At 29.3% G+C, this 19,743-nt stretch overlaps 1 protein-coding gene across 1 annotated transcript in view; it reads right to left on the reverse strand.

The window, feature by feature from the left end:
• Positions 1–11,624: 11,624 nt before the first annotated feature.
• LOC111690106 (thyroid transcription factor 1-like) overlaps positions 11,625–19,743 on the reverse strand; it is a 250,405-nt gene continuing 242,286 nt past the window's right edge. The window contains exons 6-7 of the mRNA XM_046947845.1: positions 12,714–12,800; positions 11,625–11,708 (exon numbers count right to left, since the gene is read on the reverse strand). Coding sequence (XP_046803801.1) covers positions 11,625–11,708; positions 12,714–12,800 — 171 coding nt within the window. The remainder of the gene's footprint in view (positions 11,709–12,713; positions 12,801–19,743) is intronic.

The raw sequence follows: 19,743 nt of genomic DNA on the forward strand, positions 1-19,743 counted from the left end.
AGCCTCAATATGAATAAAATAGAAAAATTCGTATATCTGAGAAACTATTAGAGCTAGAATCTTTAAACTGTACTTGAAGGCGGACAAGACTTGGCACCTTGAATTAAACACAAAATTTCCTTTATCTGTGAAACTACAAAATCTAGATTCTTCATGATTTTAACAAACATGTAGTTTGATTACAAGGTTTACACGAAAATGGAAAAAAGTTTCTCAACAATTTTAAAGACGTTTATTTATTATACGAAATACTGGAGTTTTCTGAATCGGAAATACACATTTTATCGCCAACCCAACCTGGAATTTATAAACTATATGATACCGTATACCAATCAGTATGTTAAAAATGGGGATTATTTAAAAATAAAGCATTTGATTTATTTATAAATTTTATTCCGGAATATTTTTACATATTTTTGGCAAAGTTATTTATGTAGAATTTAAAAGTGATATTAGAGTTTATAGGAGTTTGTATGGGGCTAAGGTCAAATGAGGCCCGAGCATTACAAAAATCTGTAATGTTTTTAAAAGTTCTATAAAACTAAGTTTTGCCAACTTTTGTTGACATAATAGAACATTTAACTTAATTATGAGCCCTATGTAGAAGGTACGTCTGTATGGGGTCTATAATGGACCGATATTTTCAATAGGCTTCGTCCTTGAGCCAAATTTCATCCAATTTACTTGAAAATTGTGCACAAGATTTACATATATAGAAATTAAATTAGCACTACTTGTTTAAGAGAATGGAAAAGCATCGACGATATATAATAAGATTTTAAAAATTTTTTATATATTTGATTTATTTAAATCAATTAAAATGATAATTTGCCATACAACAAGTGTAAACACTGGTGGTAAAAAGTTGCTTTCATTACCACAACCACAGTATATAGGGTGTCAACACCTTGTGTTATATATTACGGCATGCTATGGATGAAATGCTGGAAGGAAAAAACATCATCTCCCATATATGAAATATAAAACAATACAATCACTCAGTAATGCTCGCTGGAACTCCAGAGCAATTCTTGCAACTTTATCTTTTATACTGGTTCCCAAATATCAAATTTATAAATTTTTAATCCAAATATCTTCTTCTAATTATATAAAAAGAATGTGTGTTTGTTTGTATGTTTGAACGCTATATACTACGAAACGGCTGAACCGATTTGCTTGAAATTTTCACAGCGTATTCCCGTATGTCTGGAATAGGTAATAGGCTACTTTTTATTTTCAAGTGGGTGAGGAGCCACGCCCACATTAAGAAAATATAAAATGCGTATATTTGAGATAATATAACAGTTAGAACCCTCAAATTTTTTCGGAGCCACTTTAGTGTAAATATGATTATTTAGGATAAAATGTGGGAGGACTGGCGTTAGGGGCCTGGCACCTTCCATATAAATTAAATACAAAAATTCGTTTATATTGGAAACTATTACAGTTAGAATCTTATACAACTTATACAACTAAATTCTTAAATTTTTGCACGAAGAACTTTAATATTGCAGCGCCCATATGAATAAAATGGAAAAATTCGTAGACTTGAGAAACTGTTAGAGATAGAATCATTAAACTTCACTTGAAGAATTTTTACATTCATCTAAACATTTAGAGTATAACGAGCGAACTTTTAATGGGGACTATGAATAAAACACAAAATATTGCTTATCTAGGAAAATAGAACTAGATATTATATTAATATTCATCTAAACATTTTTAGGATAAAGGACGGACTTTAATCTGGGGAACTTGAAGACCCCACATGAATTAAATAGAAAAAATAGGTATCTAGGAAACTATTAGAGCTAGAATCCTCAAGAGAAATTATAATAAACATTTAAGAAAAATTTTATAATTTAGTAACTAAATATTTTTTTATTATGTATTTAATTTCGATAGGGGTAGCGAAGCACACCGGGTATAAGCTAGTTTATTATAAATCTCTTTGTACGTCTGTTCGTTTTATTGTTTGTTTGTTCAATCTCGCCTAAACTGCTAAACCGATTTTGTTGAAATTTGGAACATTAAGACCCAACTATAATGTGAATAAGCAAGCTTAAGTTAATGAAAAATTTGAACGAAAAATCTCTCAAGTGCTTAAGAAAATCCAACGAAACTTTTAGGTGGCTATAATTTTAGCTCCATTTGCACATTTTACACGTTATAAAAAAGTACATATTTCATATTTTATTGAAAGAAAATAATTTTCTTGATAATTTTCATTTTTTTATTATTTTCTTTATGTAAAATAAACAATCAATTGATTCCGTACTGAATGTGATGTCAGTATCGCTCTTTGCTTAAACAAATAAAATTTGACGAATTAGTCACACACGTTTTATATGTGCTCGCACAGTTGCTTAAGTTAACTTCAGTTTATGTAAGCATATTATAGTTAGGCCTTTAGGCTACATCAGTTTTCAAATATTGGAGGGCGGTAAAAGGGGATTAAATGGGTGAAAAGCGGCCAATATTAGTACTTTTGAGCACAAACACTAATTACTTATTGTCTTTACTTATGCCAAAATGGTTTGTATTAAGCTCTTTAAAGTTTCAGAAATATGAATTAACATTGTACTGTTGTGAAAGTTGGATCAAAAGATACAAACAATAGGACAAAAGGGGGAAAATCTACTTTTGTGCTTCAAGACCAATTTTTCTATTTTAAAGCAACTTCGCCTTTTTATAGTATCAGAAATATGCATATTTTATTAGCCCATTCAAAGGGGGCAAAAACGGGTATTTGCTGTATAAAATATCCTAAAGTCTTCAAATTTAAAATATTAATATTTTAATGGAACAAAGGACTAACAAATATTATATTTTTGGATGATTTAAATTTAAGGAATAAAATTAAATTTTAAGGTTAAAATTAGTATTTTTTGGCATAAATACCAATTATTTTCTTTACTTAACACCGGGAACAAAAATATAGTATATTATAATTTCTGTGAAATTCAATAAATTTCACTATTCATTTGACTTTGTTATTAAAGTCGTAGTAAAATATGTTACAAAGTCAAATGAATAATAAAATACAATTAATACCACAATTATAATATTTTCAAATTCATATATTTCAGAAAAATATTTTTAAATTTAAACCCGGAATAATTGGAGATCAGTTTTGATAGAGGGTATATATAAGTTTGTCACTTTGTTTGTAATATTGAAATATTCATCTAAGACCCAGCAAAATATATATATATTCTTGATCCTTATGAAATTCTGAGTCGATCTAGATAAGTCCGTATGTCTGTCTGTCTGTCTGTCTGTCAAAATGCAACTCCATAAATTAAAATATTCATTATTATACTAAGCAATTTGGTATTGAAAATTAGCAAGATCGTCGACAACCTTGAAAAAATTTGAATTTTTCACATATTTATTTGTACTGCAGATAGATTAATTTTGTCAAAGATGCAACTTTTAATGCCGTGATCAACATTGATACAAATTGGAAAAAATCGGTTTATACAAATGTACGTTTTTCACGAAAATGTGTTTATAATAACATCTGTTAGAATGTCGAAAAATCACTTAAACGTCCATAACTCATAACCTAATTTAGATAATTACTCACAAATATTTCCTTTGTCCATAATTGGTCATAGCTACCATACGAAATTTGACAAAAATATCACATTTATAGACGCAAATGTAAGTGTAAGTTTTTTCCATTCGGCCCATAATTGGTATATCTTCTTTTAGGAAAATCACTTAAACGCACCTAAATCATTATTTAATTAAGATAAAAATATTACTTTTATGCACATAAAAGTCACTGTAAAATTTCGATAAGTCCACAATTGGTCATAGCTTACGGAAAATGTTCTTTTCAGAAAGACACTTTAATGCATATAACTCATGCCAAACAATGATATCCATTCAAAGTTTGGCAATGTATACAGAAAATATACTTAAAAATTTGTTTAACGATCCATAATTATCTGTTATTTCCATACAAGGATCACTTTCGAAAATTACGTAAACACTTTTTATTTATTACCAAATAAAGCTTTGCACATTAATCCTTTATTATCTACAGAAATGTTACTGTCAATTTCTTTTTCCAATCAGTTCATCGAAAGCTATTTTCACCGTATTTAACTAGTTGCATAAACAATTACCAGCGCACAGTGGTATAGGAAAAAAAGAGGGAAATAATTCGGCAACTTCTAAACGGTTAATGCGATTTTAATGAAATTTGGTATGGTATGGTTTTGAATTTGGACCTCATAGGCCAACCAGGGATCGGCGGGGAGACCTCAAATTAAAACACCTCGGCTATGTTAAATTTTTAAAACGATCCTATTTCTTCATTTGAGTTCCGATTTAAAAAAATCGTATATAGAATCTCCTCATCGAGCACTATTTAATGATTTTAATGAAATTTGGTATGCACAAAGAGGAGGTGTTGTCGAGTTTAGGTTTTGAATTTGGACCTTATAGGCCAACCAGGGGACCGGCGGGGGGTCCTCAAATTAGTACACCTCGGCTATGTTAAATTTTTTAAACGATCCTATTTCTTCATTTGAGTTCCGATTTAAAAAAATTTCCTCATCGAGCACTATAAAAAGTGTCGTTAATTATCTCGTACAGTTTAGGAGATATTCGCATTTGAAAATTAAAATTTTAAAATTTTTACCGTCCTTACTTTAGTTTTTTGATAATAGCGGGTCCAAATATTCCCGATTTTCGCCATTTGTTTTATTCGCTTAACAACAAGTTTATGTATCAAGCAGTGGAAGAATTATGTAAAAATCATGACTGAGTCCAAAGTTATAGGCATTTCAAATTAAAAAATTAAAAAAAGGCAATTTTTTGTCATTTTTTGGGAAAAAAGTATCTTTTTCTTTTTAAGTTATCTAAAAAATTTCTAAGAAGATGTATATAGAATTTATACTGACTTTACATAAAATATGATAAATGAAACAAAACCTAAAATTTTTTGATAACGAGGGGATTAGGTCCATCCAAAAAACCCTATTTTTTATGGAAAATTCAATTTTGAGCAAAAATTCTCAAATCGCATAGTCGATATCAAATTATAGTGACCTGTTTTATATGACCCAATATGTTCTCAATCATTTTGTAACGGGTTTCGATAACCCCGCCACTGGTATGGATATAATAGGCAAAAAAAAAACAAAAAATCCCATTTTTGGAATTTTTTAAAACTTTTTTTGGAATTCCGGGATTTCTAATAAGAAAATTCGAAATTTTTATTTAATTTTGGATTTTGAGTAAAAAAAATCTACCTAACTGTAAAATTTCATCAAAAAATATTCGAAATTTGTAACTTCACAAAAACTGAATAAAAAACATGTTTAATTTTTTTAAGTATTCCTCGAATTTTTTAATTTTCAAAAATTATATACAGTTTTCAAAAATTGACAAAATCACCTTTCCATTGATATATAACATGCCTACCTAATGTTTTTTAAGTGACAAATTAATTAGGGAAAACTTAACATCTTTTAGAGAATTTACTTAGCACTATTATTTTCATCCATAAGGTTAACTCTTAAATTTGTTACATATATTAAAAAATGTTCAGGTATTATTTTTTAAACTGTAATGATTTTTACCCCTATAGGTCATCTTAATGGATAGCTTATTAAAGTGACCTATTGAGGAAAAATTCATTACATAAGTAAACGTTAGACATATTAGGTAGAATATCATAACCCTTAATATAATTTAATTTAAGTATCTGTAATTAATGTATAAGACAGGTTTATATCTGTTTGTTTTATTTTTTATTTGTTATTTTCTAACACTCTTCAGCTCATTTTCAAGATAAAGTCAACATCTTCTTGAAATATATTGAAACTGCACATAAAAATAAAGTGGATAAAACTGATATATGTAAAATTGAAAATTTTATAAAATCAGGTAATATAAAACTGATGAGTGTTGGGTATTCCATTGCTAAATTTCAATCGAAATTTTCTGATTAGCTGGATGAATGTGAAGAAGTTGCTATTTGCGTATCAACTGTTGAGGCTCCCTGTAAGCAGTATGAGGATTTGAGCTCAAAATCAAAGAGGAAAAGGTTATCAACTCCGCTAGAAACCTTATCTAACGAAGAAGTTTCGGACACTTTTAAAGCAAAAAACAGCCTTTGGATGCCATAAAAAATTGCAAATATTCTTCCAACCGCATCACTAAGACGACTGAAAAGAATTGTAAAGAGCATACCCACACCATCATCTGATACAACGTTCACTGAGGAAGAAGCTATTGCGCTTATGTTGCAGCTGGGATTAAGTCGTGATAAGTACGAAAGGCGCTATCTGAAAAAGGTGTGGATTTTTTACCATCATATGACAAAATAAATGAAAAAAGAAGAGCATTATACTATCTCCTATTGAATTAACTTATCGAAAAGCTGTTATTGGACTCGGCGCTCTACTCGAAAATACTGCTTGTGATCTTCGAAAGTATGCTGACAGCGATTCTCCATAAACCAGTTTCGATGATATTTGGAAGAATTCGACTCCAGGATCCATATACTTTGAGTATATAAAGGAATCCAAAACAACAACGCAAGAAATTAAAAACTTGGAACCTATAACAATCGAAATAGAAAATTATTCGTTTAACATGTCCTATGATTTAAAACTTACAATGATTGATGGGAAAGTTGGAAATGCCATTACGCATATTTATCTAAATTGGATCATTGTGTTTGAATAAAATCAAATTTCCCATTTTTACCCCTTTTGGTACTTTTTTTCTACCCATTAACGAAATAAAAATTCTATTCCAAAATGTTGCAACATTGTAGTGGGAGCCCGTTTATTTATAGCTCGTATTTATATGTATAAAGTTAATTAATTAAGCAAAATCAATGTTTTATGAAAAAAGTACCAAAAATAGGTACAATTTTCACCCCTTAAACATCCGAATAACAAAAAAGTACTAAATTTATATTTTTATTTTTTCGTCAAGTTATGAAGGAGTAAAAAATATGTTCACTGGTTTAAAAGATACATGGGGTATGGGGTAACAGACACCTGCCGCTTATTTTTTTAAATGAACGACGATAAGCTTTAAACTATTTTTGTATCTTTTCTAGTTTAGGAGATATGAGGTTACCGAATTTAGTGAGTGAAAAGTTTTAGTAAACTCAAACATATTGTTGTCACTAACCCCCACATTCATTAATGCTTAATTAAGATGGTTTATTGCAGAAATTTTGCAAGGAACATGTTCGTAATAAACCTGAAATAAGCGAATAATATCTTAATGAATACGCTGCACAGTGGTATAGGAAAAAAAGAGGGAAATAATTCGGTAACTTCTAAACGGTTAATCCGATTTTAATGAAATTTGGTATGCACAAATTTTTAAAACGATCCTATTTCTTCATTTGAGTTCCGACTTAAAAAATTTCGTATATAGAATCTCCTCATCGAGCACTATAAAAAATAGCAGTAAATTATCTCTTATAGTTTAGGAAATATTCGCATTTGAAAATTAAAATTTAAAAATTTTTACCGTCCTTATAACAATAGCGGGTCCAAATATTCCCGATTTTCGCCATTTTTTATTCGCTTAACAACAAGTTTATATATCAAGCAGGCAAAGAATTATGTAAAAATCATGACTGAGTCCAAAGTTATAGGCATTTTAATTAAAAAAGGCGATTTTTGCTTTTTTTAGGAAAAAAAAGTATCTTTTTCTTTTTAAGTTATCTAAAAAGTTTCTAAGAAGATGTATACAGAAGCTATACTTTTTGGAAAGCTGACTTTACATAAAATACGATAAATGAAATAAAACCCGCAAATTTTTGATACCGAGGGGACAAGGTCCATCCAAAAAAACTCTATTTTTATGGAAAATTCAATTTTGAGCAAAAATTCCCAAATCGCATACTCTACATCAAATTTTAGTGACCTGTTTTATATGACCCAATATGTTCTTAATCATTTTGTAACGGGTTTCGATAACCCTGCCCCTGGTAATAGGCAAAATAACAAAAAATCCCATTTTTGGGATTTTTTAAACTTTTTACAGTTGGGTAAAAATCTACCTAACTGTAAAATTCCATCAAAAAATATTCATAAATAAAATTTTTATTGCGATTGGAGATATTTGTATTTTCGCAAAAACTGAATAAAAAACATTTTTAATTTTTTTTAAGTATTCCGCGAATTTTTTAATTTTCAAAAATAGACAAAATTACCTTTCCATTGATATATAACATGTCTACCTAAAGTTTTTTAAGTGACTAATTAATTAGGGAAAACTCAACATCTTTTGGGAAATTTACCTAGCACTATTTCACCCATACATTTGTTAGGCATGTTTTACTACCTAAATTTTTATGAATTTTTACAGGCACTTTTTACGATTTTACAATTTGTCCCTAAAAAACTAACAAGTATTTATTTTATATAAATATATTCTTTCTTTATTTTTTTTATAAATTAATATAATTTTGTAAAATAATCGGTATCATAGTAGTCCATATCTAAAAGATAAAGTAAATCTTTAAATTCATGAATATTTTCAAATGCTAACGTTTTGTAGCAAATCCAACGTTTCCTTATAGTAGATAAAACAGGATCAGAAGATAGAATCAGATTATTAAAAATATCTTCATTTTGAGACTGCCTAGAACACTTCCTTGAGCTAAACTGATGAATATGCTTAAAGTCTCTATTCCTCGATTCTTGGGGTTCTTCTGTACGCTCTCCTAAAGGCAGAATATTATGTTCTATGATGACCTTTCCATGACATAATATCTTGTGAACTGTAGGTGTCATTTCTTTCCAGGGATATAATTCCAAAAGTAATTTAGAAACTTTTGTAGAATACTCTCCAAATTTTGTTGCGTTCACTTTATGCTTGCTATTTATCGCCATTAGAATAATCGTTTGTGCTTCCATATCCTGTGAGTGGTTTATCAATATTTAATCCCATCCGCTTTTTAAATTCCTCTTGAATTCTTCTTTTCTCACTGGCTCTCATTTCCATTAACTCCTTATTGTTATTTGCACTTTTGTTTGCATTTTCCGGTATGCTTCTGTACTTTAAAACATATGCAAAATGTAGAAAATGTTCCAGAAATCGTATGCGAGCATGTAGGGGGATATTCCAAATTGTAATGTTTCCTCATTTATTGACCTTTGCTTGGAAATATTCGAAAATTCTAATTTTTTATCACCACATATGTAGCAGTACCAAGTAGATGATGTTCCTGTAATGGCATTTCCAACTTTCCAATCAATCATTGTAAGTTTTAAATCATAGGACATGTTAAACGAATAATTTTCTATTTCGATTGTTATAGGTTCCAAGTTTTTAATTTCTGCTTCAATACGATTTATCAAATCTTGCGTTGTTGTTTTGGATTCCTTTATATAATCAAAGCTTATTGGCCTACAAAAAGCTTTGGATCCTGGAGTCGAATTCTTCCAAATATCATCGAAACTGGTTGATGGAGAATCGCTGTCAGCATACTTTCGAATTCTTAATGGAACTAGCGATGCCATAAATACACTTTTATACTCGGAAGATGATTCACTTGTGTTGATTTGTTTATATTCCGAGAGTGCTGATAATCCATCACATCCCCACTTACAAATGAGTTGAAGATCACAAGAATTTATTTTTTTTAGTTGGTCTGAAGAAAAGTCAGAAGCAATCCTTAAAGCAGTATTTTCGAGTAGAGCGCCGAGTCCAATAATAGCCTTCCGATCAGTTATTTCAATAGGAAGTGGTATAATGTTTTTCTTCTTTTCATTTATTTTGTCATATGATGGTAAAACATCCACTCCTTTTTCAGATAGCGCCTTTCTTAACGTTATGTAGTTATCACGACTTAATCCCAGCTGCAATATAAGCGCAATAGCTTCTTCCTCAGTGAACGTTGTATCAGATGATGGCGTGGGTATACTCTTTACAATTCTTTTCAGTCGTCTTGGTGATGCGGTTGGAAAAATATTTGCAATTTTTATTGCATCCAAAGGCTGTTTTTCTTTTCTTAACATTGCTTTAAAAGTGTCGAAACTTCTTCGTTAGATAAGGTTTCTAGTGAAGTTGATAACCTTTTCCTCTTTGATTTTGAGCTCAAATCCTCATACAGGGAGCACCGACAGTTGATACGCAAATAGCAACTTCTACACATTCATCCAGCCAATCAGAAAATTTCGATCGAAATTTAGCAATGGAATACCGAACACTCTTCAGTTTTATATCAACTGATTTTATAAAATTTTCAATTTTACATATATCAGTTTTATCACTTTATTTTTATGTGCAGTTTCAATATATTTCAATAAGAAGTTGACTTTATCTTGAAAAAGGAGCTGAAGAGTGTTCAAATAAAATGGAGCACAAATCATTTTTTTTAGTACGATCGCCATGGTTAGATGGTTAAATTACAAATAATTACAAACAGATATAAAGTTGTCTTATATATTAATTACAGGTACTTAAATTAAATTATTTTTTAAAGGGTTATGATATTCTACCTAATATGTCTAAAGTATCCTTATGTAATGAATTTTTCCTCAATAGGTCACTTTAATAAGCTACCTATTAAAGTGACCTATAGGGGTAAAAATCATTGCAGTTTAAAAAATAATACCTGTAAATTTTTTAATATATGTAACAAATTTAAGAGTTAACCTTATGGATGAAAATAATAGTGCTAGGTAAATTTTCTAAAAGAGGTTTAGTTTTTCCTAATTAATTTGTCTCTTAAAAACATTAGGTAGGCATGTTATACATCAATGGAAAGGTAATTTTTTGAAAATTAAAAAATTCGCGGAATACTTAAAGAAAATTAAAAATGTTTTTTATTCAGTTTTTGCGAAGATACAAATTTTTCAAATTGCAATAAAAATTATTTATGAATATTTTTTGATGAAATTTTACAGTTAGGTAGACTTTTTTACTCAAAATCCATAATTAAATAAAAATTTCGAATTTTCAGAGTTAACCTTATGAATGAAAATAATAGTGCTAGGTAAATTTTCTAAAAGAGGTTGAGTTTTTCCTAATTAATTTGTCACTTAAAAACATTAGGTAGGCATGTTATACATCAATGGAAAGGTAATTTTTTGAAAATTAAAAAATTCGCGGAATACTTAAAAAAATTAAAAATGTTTTTTATTCAGTTTTTGCGAAGATACAAATTTTTCAAATTGCAATAAAAATTTTATTAATGAATATTTTTTGATGAAATTTTACAGTTAGGTAGACTTTTTACTCAAAATCCAAAATTAAATAAAAATTTTCTTATTAGAAATCCCGCAATTTCCAAAAAAGTTTTAAAAAATCCCAAAAATGGGATTTTTTGGTTTTTTGCCTATTATATCCATACCTGGGGCGGGGTTATCGAAACCCGTTACAAAATGATTAAGAACATATTGGGTCATATAAAACAGGTCACTATAATTTGATATCGACTATGCGATTTGAGAATTTTTGCTCAAAATTGAATTTTCCATAAAAAATAGAGTAATTTACTGCTACGACGACATTTTTTATAGTGTGCTCGATGAGGAGATCTAAAATTTTTTAAATCGGAACTCAAATGAAGAAATAGGATCCATATCTCTTCGGAGTCTCGGCGAAAGGAGTAGACGGTGGCATTTTCATTAAGGAATTTGAATGTAGTATCCTTCACGCTGAAATATCGGCGATAAAGAGGGCGTTAAATTGGCTAAGGTACTGTCGGATATCTAATAGGGATATCAGAATTTATAACGATAGTAAAGCTACTATTAAATCCCTAATTGGTGTGTTTTCTACATCCAAACTTGTCCATGAATGCCGGACGTCTCTCAATGAAATAGCGAGACATTCGAACATCACCCTAATTTGGGTAAAGGGGCACAGGATTTGTATAGAAATAGCATTGCTGATATCGGTTATCGCTGGCCACTGTAAATTTGGTTAGTTTAAGTCTTCCATTCAACGATTCCTGCAGAAGTTGTCAAAACGAGGATGAAGAAGATAATATTACTCATCTTCTCTTTAAGTGTCCTGATCTGGCGGAGGCCAGACTTCGGACGTTTGGATCGACATACTTTGGTGATCTGTTCGATTTATCGAATATTCAACTATAACGTCTCATGGATTTCATTCATCTGACAAAATGTGTATGAATACAATATTCACACTGTTTAATCCATGGTGTATTTTTTCTTTCTCAAAATCTTACTGCTATTCTCACTTTCTCTTTTTCCACTCTCCCTTATCTCTCTCTTTCTTCTCTTACAGGTATAATTACAAAGGGATCAACAAGGACCCAAGTAAAGCTTGGGTCCTTGTTACGGGCATAAGTATAGAGAGACAGGCACCTCCCCGAAAAGTTTTAGGCTTAGAACAGAATAAACAATCTTAAAGCATCAATGTACTCATTTTTCCTGTTTTTCGACCTTTGTCCTAAATGTTTCTCCTTCTAGTCTTACCTTTGCAACTTTGCTAATACATGTTTTAGACACTTAAAAAACTTAATCGAAAATGACTTTGTTTCAGTATAAAAAAGGATCAGCACTGTAACTGCTAAAGTTTTCTTAATATACATATTTAATATTTACTTCATACGGAAATTACCACTCTCCATAATGGTATATCGCCAGTTTTTGTGAAAAATATTGATATGAAACACAAAGATATTCGTACAAAATTTTTGTAGTTTTTGTAGAATTTTTTAATTATAATATAAGATTATTTAACAATACCTGATTTTGTTGATTTTGTTCTGCCATTGCTTTTTCCTTAGCTTGTCTTTTGCACTTATATCTATGATTTTGAAACCAGATTTTAACCTGAAAAATTAAAAATTTAAATTTATTAATTTCTGGCCTTAACTATTTTCATGCTTAAAAATTCTGATATGCGCTAAAAATTATTTTATTGTAATTCTACTAGATATGTTCCAATAATATTTAAAGTTGCCGACATTGAAAAATCGCAACATTCTTATAAGAATTTTATAAATAAATGATAGTTTTAAATATTGTATAAAACACGGTGAACACAAATAAATAAAATATTGTTAGTTGAATTCTAATGAGCTCACTATAAAAAATTATTCAAATCACTCTATTTTAATGTCTATAAATTTTATATAAACTAAAATAAGTATCATATTAATATGATACTTATTTTAGTTTATAAATCGAATAATTGAATAGTAAAATTTCTTTATTCGACATTTTAAACTAAAAAATATTCTGTTTTTAGGAAATTTTAGTTATTTTTATACCCTTCACCTTCGTGAGAAGGGTGTTTATAAGTTTTTCATCCCGTTTGTAATTTTTATAATATAATTTTCCGACCATATGAAGTATATATTTTCTGGATCCTTATAGATAGCGGAGTCAATTACTTAAGCCATGTCCTTCTGTCTGCATGTTTGTTGAAAACAATTTCTAAAGAACCCTAGATATCGGCAAGATCCTTCAATAATTATGTTAGACGTGCTTTCTGAATATCGTCCATAAGTAATGGAGATATGAGAAATCTTTGCAGCAAGTCATAAGTTTATGTTCTCAATGAAAAACAAAAAAAAAAAACAATCAAAACAAATACACATAACAATGTCAAAAGAAAAAAAAAATCAAAAAATATTAAATTAAATAAAAATGCGAAATAAAAGAAATTAATTTCTTTGAATTTTCAATTCTTTTATTTTCTTTATTCCACATTTTAAACTAATAAATAAACTGTTTTTAATAAAATTTTAGTTTTATTGTTTTTGATTTCAGTGTTACCACTTTATCGTTTTTATACCCACCATCAAAAAAGATGGGGGGTATATTGATTTTGTCATTCCGTGTGTAACACATCGAAATATTGTTCTAAGACCCCATAAAGTATATATATTCTGCACCTTAAAGTATACCGATCGATTCAGAATCATTTTTTGAGTCGATTAAGACATGTCCGTCCGTCTGTCCGCTGGCTGTCCATGTAAACCTTCAGCGCAAGGTACAGGCCGTAATTTTCCAGATAATTTGATGAAATTTGGACCAAGCATGGCACAGGGACGAAGCCTATTGAAAATGGTTGAAATCGGTCCATTATTTCACCTAGCCCCCATACAACCGTACCTCCTGATTTGTACTTTTTATGCCATAATTGCGTCAAATACTCTACTATCTCTCTTAAAATTGGCACAAATAAGTTTTATATAAGTATAAATGACACTGCAGATTTTCGTAAGGATCGGCCCTTATTTGACCCTAGCCATATAATAATAAAATATTCAAAATATCAAAGTTCGTTTATATAGCAGTAATTTGATGGTGGGTATAAAAGATTCGGCATAGCCGAATATAACACTCTTACTTGTTTATGCTAAAATCGTTTGAATTATTGTTTATATGTTGAAATAAACAATTGGCAACACTACAATTTATTACAACATTCGAAAAACATATGAAAAATTGTCGTATGAGTTGTATAGAGCTTTTGCATAGAAAATACCAACAACATTGTTATGACTATTATAGCAGCTGCTGACATACAACGCTACAACATCGATTGTGAATTGAACAAATAATTTTGCTCTTAAAACCTAATAATATTGCACATAAATTTTGTTAAAATTTATAAGAAGAAAACTTTAATCTGAATTATATTACTTATCTGGACAATATTTCGTAAATTTAGAATTTTAACAATTTGGGAATTTAATATATACGGCAATTACATGTTACATAATTACTCATAAATCTATAATAAAAGGTAAAACTTATTTTAAATTCCTAGAATTAAATATTTAACTAAATTTGCTAAAAAAAATGCAAATCCTTAAAAATTTAATCTTAAATTGTCTAGAAAATTTAATTAAATTACATTAACAATTATAACACCTAAAAGAATTTCCTAAAAATAGTAAAAATCTATGTGAAAATTTCCTAAAATATATTAAAAAACCTTAAATCTATATTCCACTTAAAACCTAATATTATTACACTTAAAACCTAATATTACTGCTCTTAAAACCTAATATTATTGCACATAAATTTTGTTAAAATTTATAAGAAAAAAAATGTTATCTGAATTATATTACTTATATTATATTACTAGAAAATTTAATTAAATTACATTAACAATTATAACACCTAAAAGAATTTCCTAAAAATAGTAAAAATCTATGTGAAAATTTCCTAAAATATATTAAAAAACCTTAAATCTATATTCCACTTAAAACCTAATATTATTACACTTAAAACCTAATATTACTGCTCTTAAAACCTAATATTATTGCACATAAATTTTGTTAAAATTTATAAGAAAAAAAATGTTATCTGAATTATATTACTTATTGGTCTAAATTAAAAATCATAGTGTAAATCTTTAATTAAAATTAATCAAAATTTTTATATCTTTTTCTTATTTTAATACAAATTATTACAATTTAAAAATGTTAAATTGAATTTACTAACATTTTTTCATTAGTGTATTAATATATCTTTTGCTAACTTTTATTGTACTTCAATTATTTATATATTTCTTTTTGTTTTGTTACCTTTATTTTTATACCCTTCACCTTCGTGAGAACATGCTTTCGAGAAGATCGCTATTTAAAATCAGCAAAATCGGTCGGTAAATAACGGAGATATGAGCAAAAATCCGAGACAACCTCTGAAAATTTCATCAAAAAATTGTTAGAAAAACGCACTGAATGCTCTTTCAAAGTCTTTAACTGCCAAAGGGAGGCGACTTGTATACAAGGAAAACTATTGGACTCCTGATTTATCTTTTTCAAATCTATATACGAACTAGGAGGAACACTATGTTTAAATTTATACCTCTAAACAGACCCTAGGTTGCTTGGCACCAATGTAGAGTGAACTATCGTGTAGTACAGAAAAAATGCCTAATTTGGATATTTTAAAATAGAGGTGGATATCATACCGTAACGTGAACAAAAGCAATATTTTTTACCTAATACATACACTTATAATATTTAAAACCCAAATCAAGAATAACTATCCAGATCCAAATATGCCTACTGTATCTTATTCATAAAATAAACAATTTAAAATATGATTTTAGCATTTAATAGTTCCATAGTGGTATATGGTGATGTACCCATACTTAGAATGGCTAGGATGGTACTTAGTGTTAGATTTATTGAATAAGAATCAATATTATAAAATTCTATATAAAATTTACACAATACTCCCCAAATAGATGGAGTTTCCGTAATGTAGTTTTTGTTTATCAATACAAAATGACCAAAAACCCGGATTATTTTTGTTATAATATATAAATTTATACCTCACAAAACATTTTTTCTAGGTCCAATTCCATTGATTATTTAATATATCATGTATCCAATTCAAAATTACTTATTATTTTCGAAATTTAATGAAAGAAACGATAGATTTCATGTTAAGTCAAAAATTGATCATTTCTGATAGGTATATAGGATAATAAATCGGTTAAGAAATGTCCAAATTTAGTCCTTCTACTACTAAAATATTTAAATAGGACTCTTAAATGGAAAACAAGATTTAAAAATATTTCATATGCATTTTCCATAGTGCATTTAGATTCAGAACTATTATAAGAATGCTAAGACATTTAAGGAAGTAATTTAAAAGGTGTTATTTTGTAAATGTAAATAAATTGTTTAACATAAATACTTTTAATATGTTCAATTCCAAATTTACTTATTGTCTTCTACTAGGCCTAAGAATATATACATTATTAGTATCTTTTCTTTTTTTTATTACATTTTTTTCTACTTTACGTAGAGCTTATCTAAGCTTCACGTTCGGCCTTATCGAGGGCCTTTCAAAAATAAAAATTTTTAGATTTTATGTTTTTAACCGAAATGGACAGTGGTTAAGCGGCACGAATATGATGTTCCCTGCTAGCTATTTGGTAGAAGTAACTCTTAACCCATATACCGAAAGCGTAAGCAATTAACATACTCATGTCATGCCTTAAAAAAATACCACAGAGTATGCAAAAATCTTATAGAAATCTAACTACTTTGTAAAAGAAAAAAATTAATTTAAAGTGAACAGACTAAACTATGACGAGATGAGTTGTCATGTGGGGTACAATTCTCCCACCCAATTGATAAACACCTTGACAGAAATATTACCCTTAATTTTAAATTTGTCCCTAACAAACATGACCTTTGCTTACATATATTTACAATTTGTTTTGGCTTTGGCCTTCCCATCTAAGAAAAGTTAATGATGATTTAATTTATTAAAAAAAATAAAGCAAAAAATAAAAAAATGATATTCTACGCATTCATAAATACTATATATCATGGCGAAACTAATAAGGTGAAGTCATTTTAACAGCTGATTTTTTTTTTTTGTCCACGGAAATTTAATAAAAAATGAAAAGAAATTTATACTGCTTACTAATTGATATGCATTGGGACAAAGTTGAAACGGACCGACAGACAGATAAAATAATAATAATTGAGACTCTTAAATAATACTTTTTCTTATTAATCACAAAATCATTATGATGATATGTTGCAATTCATGTTGTTCCTTGATATTGGGCCCAAAAAATTGTTGTTATTAATTATTTAAATATACATGACAATGATTTGGTGAGATTATGAATGAAAACAAGTAAGAGTGCTATATTCGTCTGTGCCGAATCTTATATACCCTTCACCATAGTGTATTTTAAACATCTTTTATAAATTTTAAATTTTTTCCCGACTACATTATTATTACATCAAAAGCTAAACAAAAAGAACAACAACAACAACGCTAAACGAAATAAAACACAAAATACACAAGGAATCTAAACCAACTGACATCTAAGCATTCATAACGAAAAACACAGAAAAACTAACTCTTTTGTTTTTGTAAATGCGCTTAGCTATAGACAGTGTGTTTTCTATACACTTACACTTACACGCTTAACTTACACTTACACGCTTAATACTAGCAATACGTTGTTGTTGTTCTTAACAGTATACAAGCAAGAGTAAAACAACAACACTTTCGTATTCATTGCTGGTAAACATTGACGAGACGTAGATTTTGTTTTTGTTTATCGTAAAAAAATTGTTTTGAAAAGCACTTGGAAAAAAGTTGTGTTAGTTTTAAATTTCAAACTTACATTATTCGCATAAAAATTATTGTCAATAACTCACAATTGAAAACGTTTTAAATACTTTTTTCTATACATTAAAAAATATATTTGCATGACGAGATGAGTTGTCATGTGGGGTACAATTCTCCCACCCAATTGATAAACACCTCGACAGAAATATTACCCTTAATTTTAAATTTGTCCCTAACAAACATGACCTTTGCTTACATATATTTACAATTTGTTTTGGCTATCCTTCCCATCTAAGAAAAGTTAATGATGATTTAATTTATTAAAAAAAATAAAGCAAAAAATAAAACAAGTAAGAGTGTTATATTCGGCTATGCCGAATCTTTTATACCCACCATCAAATCACTGCCATATAAATGAACATTGATATTTTGAATATTTTATTATTATATATCGATATTAATGAGAACATCAGGGTAACATTTGAAAGAGGTCCATTAATGGGGGTTTTACTATTGACAGTGCTAATTCTTATAGGGAGTAGGGTTATTTATACATATATATGGACCATAAAAGTCTGTAGGAATATATCAGTTCCAGATTTCAGATTTTAAATCAAAATTGTTTTATGTCGAGTTGCCTTGCGGTATTAATATTTTTCGCGTCATTTTCTGGGGCGGAATTTATATGGGGTGGTGTTATTATCATTTTCTGAAGGGGACCTTATATGGGCGCTAGGGTCAATAATAGACCGATCCACATAAAATTTAATATAGAGGTTTTGGTTCCTAAGATACATACTTATGTTAAATTTCTTCGCTATATTCGATATATTTACGCCCATAATTAACGCTAAAGTCGTTTTCTGAAGGGTGCCTTATGTGGGGGGAAGGGTCAACTATGGACCGATCCACATTAAAAATAAAGAAAATAATTCATTTTTGTGAAAAGAAGGAAAAAAAATTTTGAACTTATGTAAATCATGGTTTGGTATGGTAACTTGCAAAACACTTTACGCAAAGCCCAACGTTGCATTTTACACATGCTGTTCTTCCGTTAACTTTGCATCGATCACCAGCACAGTGTCTACGATTTGATGGTACTACAAAATGTCCAATTTGATCATAACGGAGAGTGTGTTCAACTCGACCCGGCTGTTGTGCATATCTGTGGGAGGTCATAGGACCAGATGTTTTGGCTTTTGTACCATAATGTTTGCAGTAGTATACTGCAAGTTGTTTTCGAAACTCAAGCTGAGTCATTGTCGGTTGGTCTTTTCGATAAAGCTGCCAAGCATTTTGAATACAAGCATCTATGAGCCAGGTAAAAAATACTAGACCACCACTTCTTTCCTCTATATGAGATTCGATATTGAGCCAAATTTTGGTCCAATCGATCTACTCCGTACATATATTTGTTGTATTCCGTGATTGCAAGAGGACGGGGTACATTTATTTTAGCTCCCCTTTCCTTAGAATAACGTTGTGCCATGGACTTCGGATTTTCGCCAAAGCAAGTAGATAAGATGCAGACAACACTATTATCTTTCCACTTCACCAAACGAATACCTGTGCTTTTCATCTCAATCGATTCGGAATAACCTCTTTCCATCGACTTGAAAGTTTTTTTATGTGCTAGTGGACAGCTTGCTGGAATGCGATTTTCACGTATTGTTCCCGTAGCATTATATCCGCATGATTTCAAATAAGC

Source organism: Lucilia cuprina, chromosome 4 (genome assembly GCF_022045245.1).
Source record: "Lucilia cuprina isolate Lc7/37 chromosome 4, ASM2204524v1, whole genome shotgun sequence".
Classification (NCBI taxonomy): domain Eukaryota; kingdom Metazoa; phylum Arthropoda; class Insecta; order Diptera; family Calliphoridae; genus Lucilia; species Lucilia cuprina.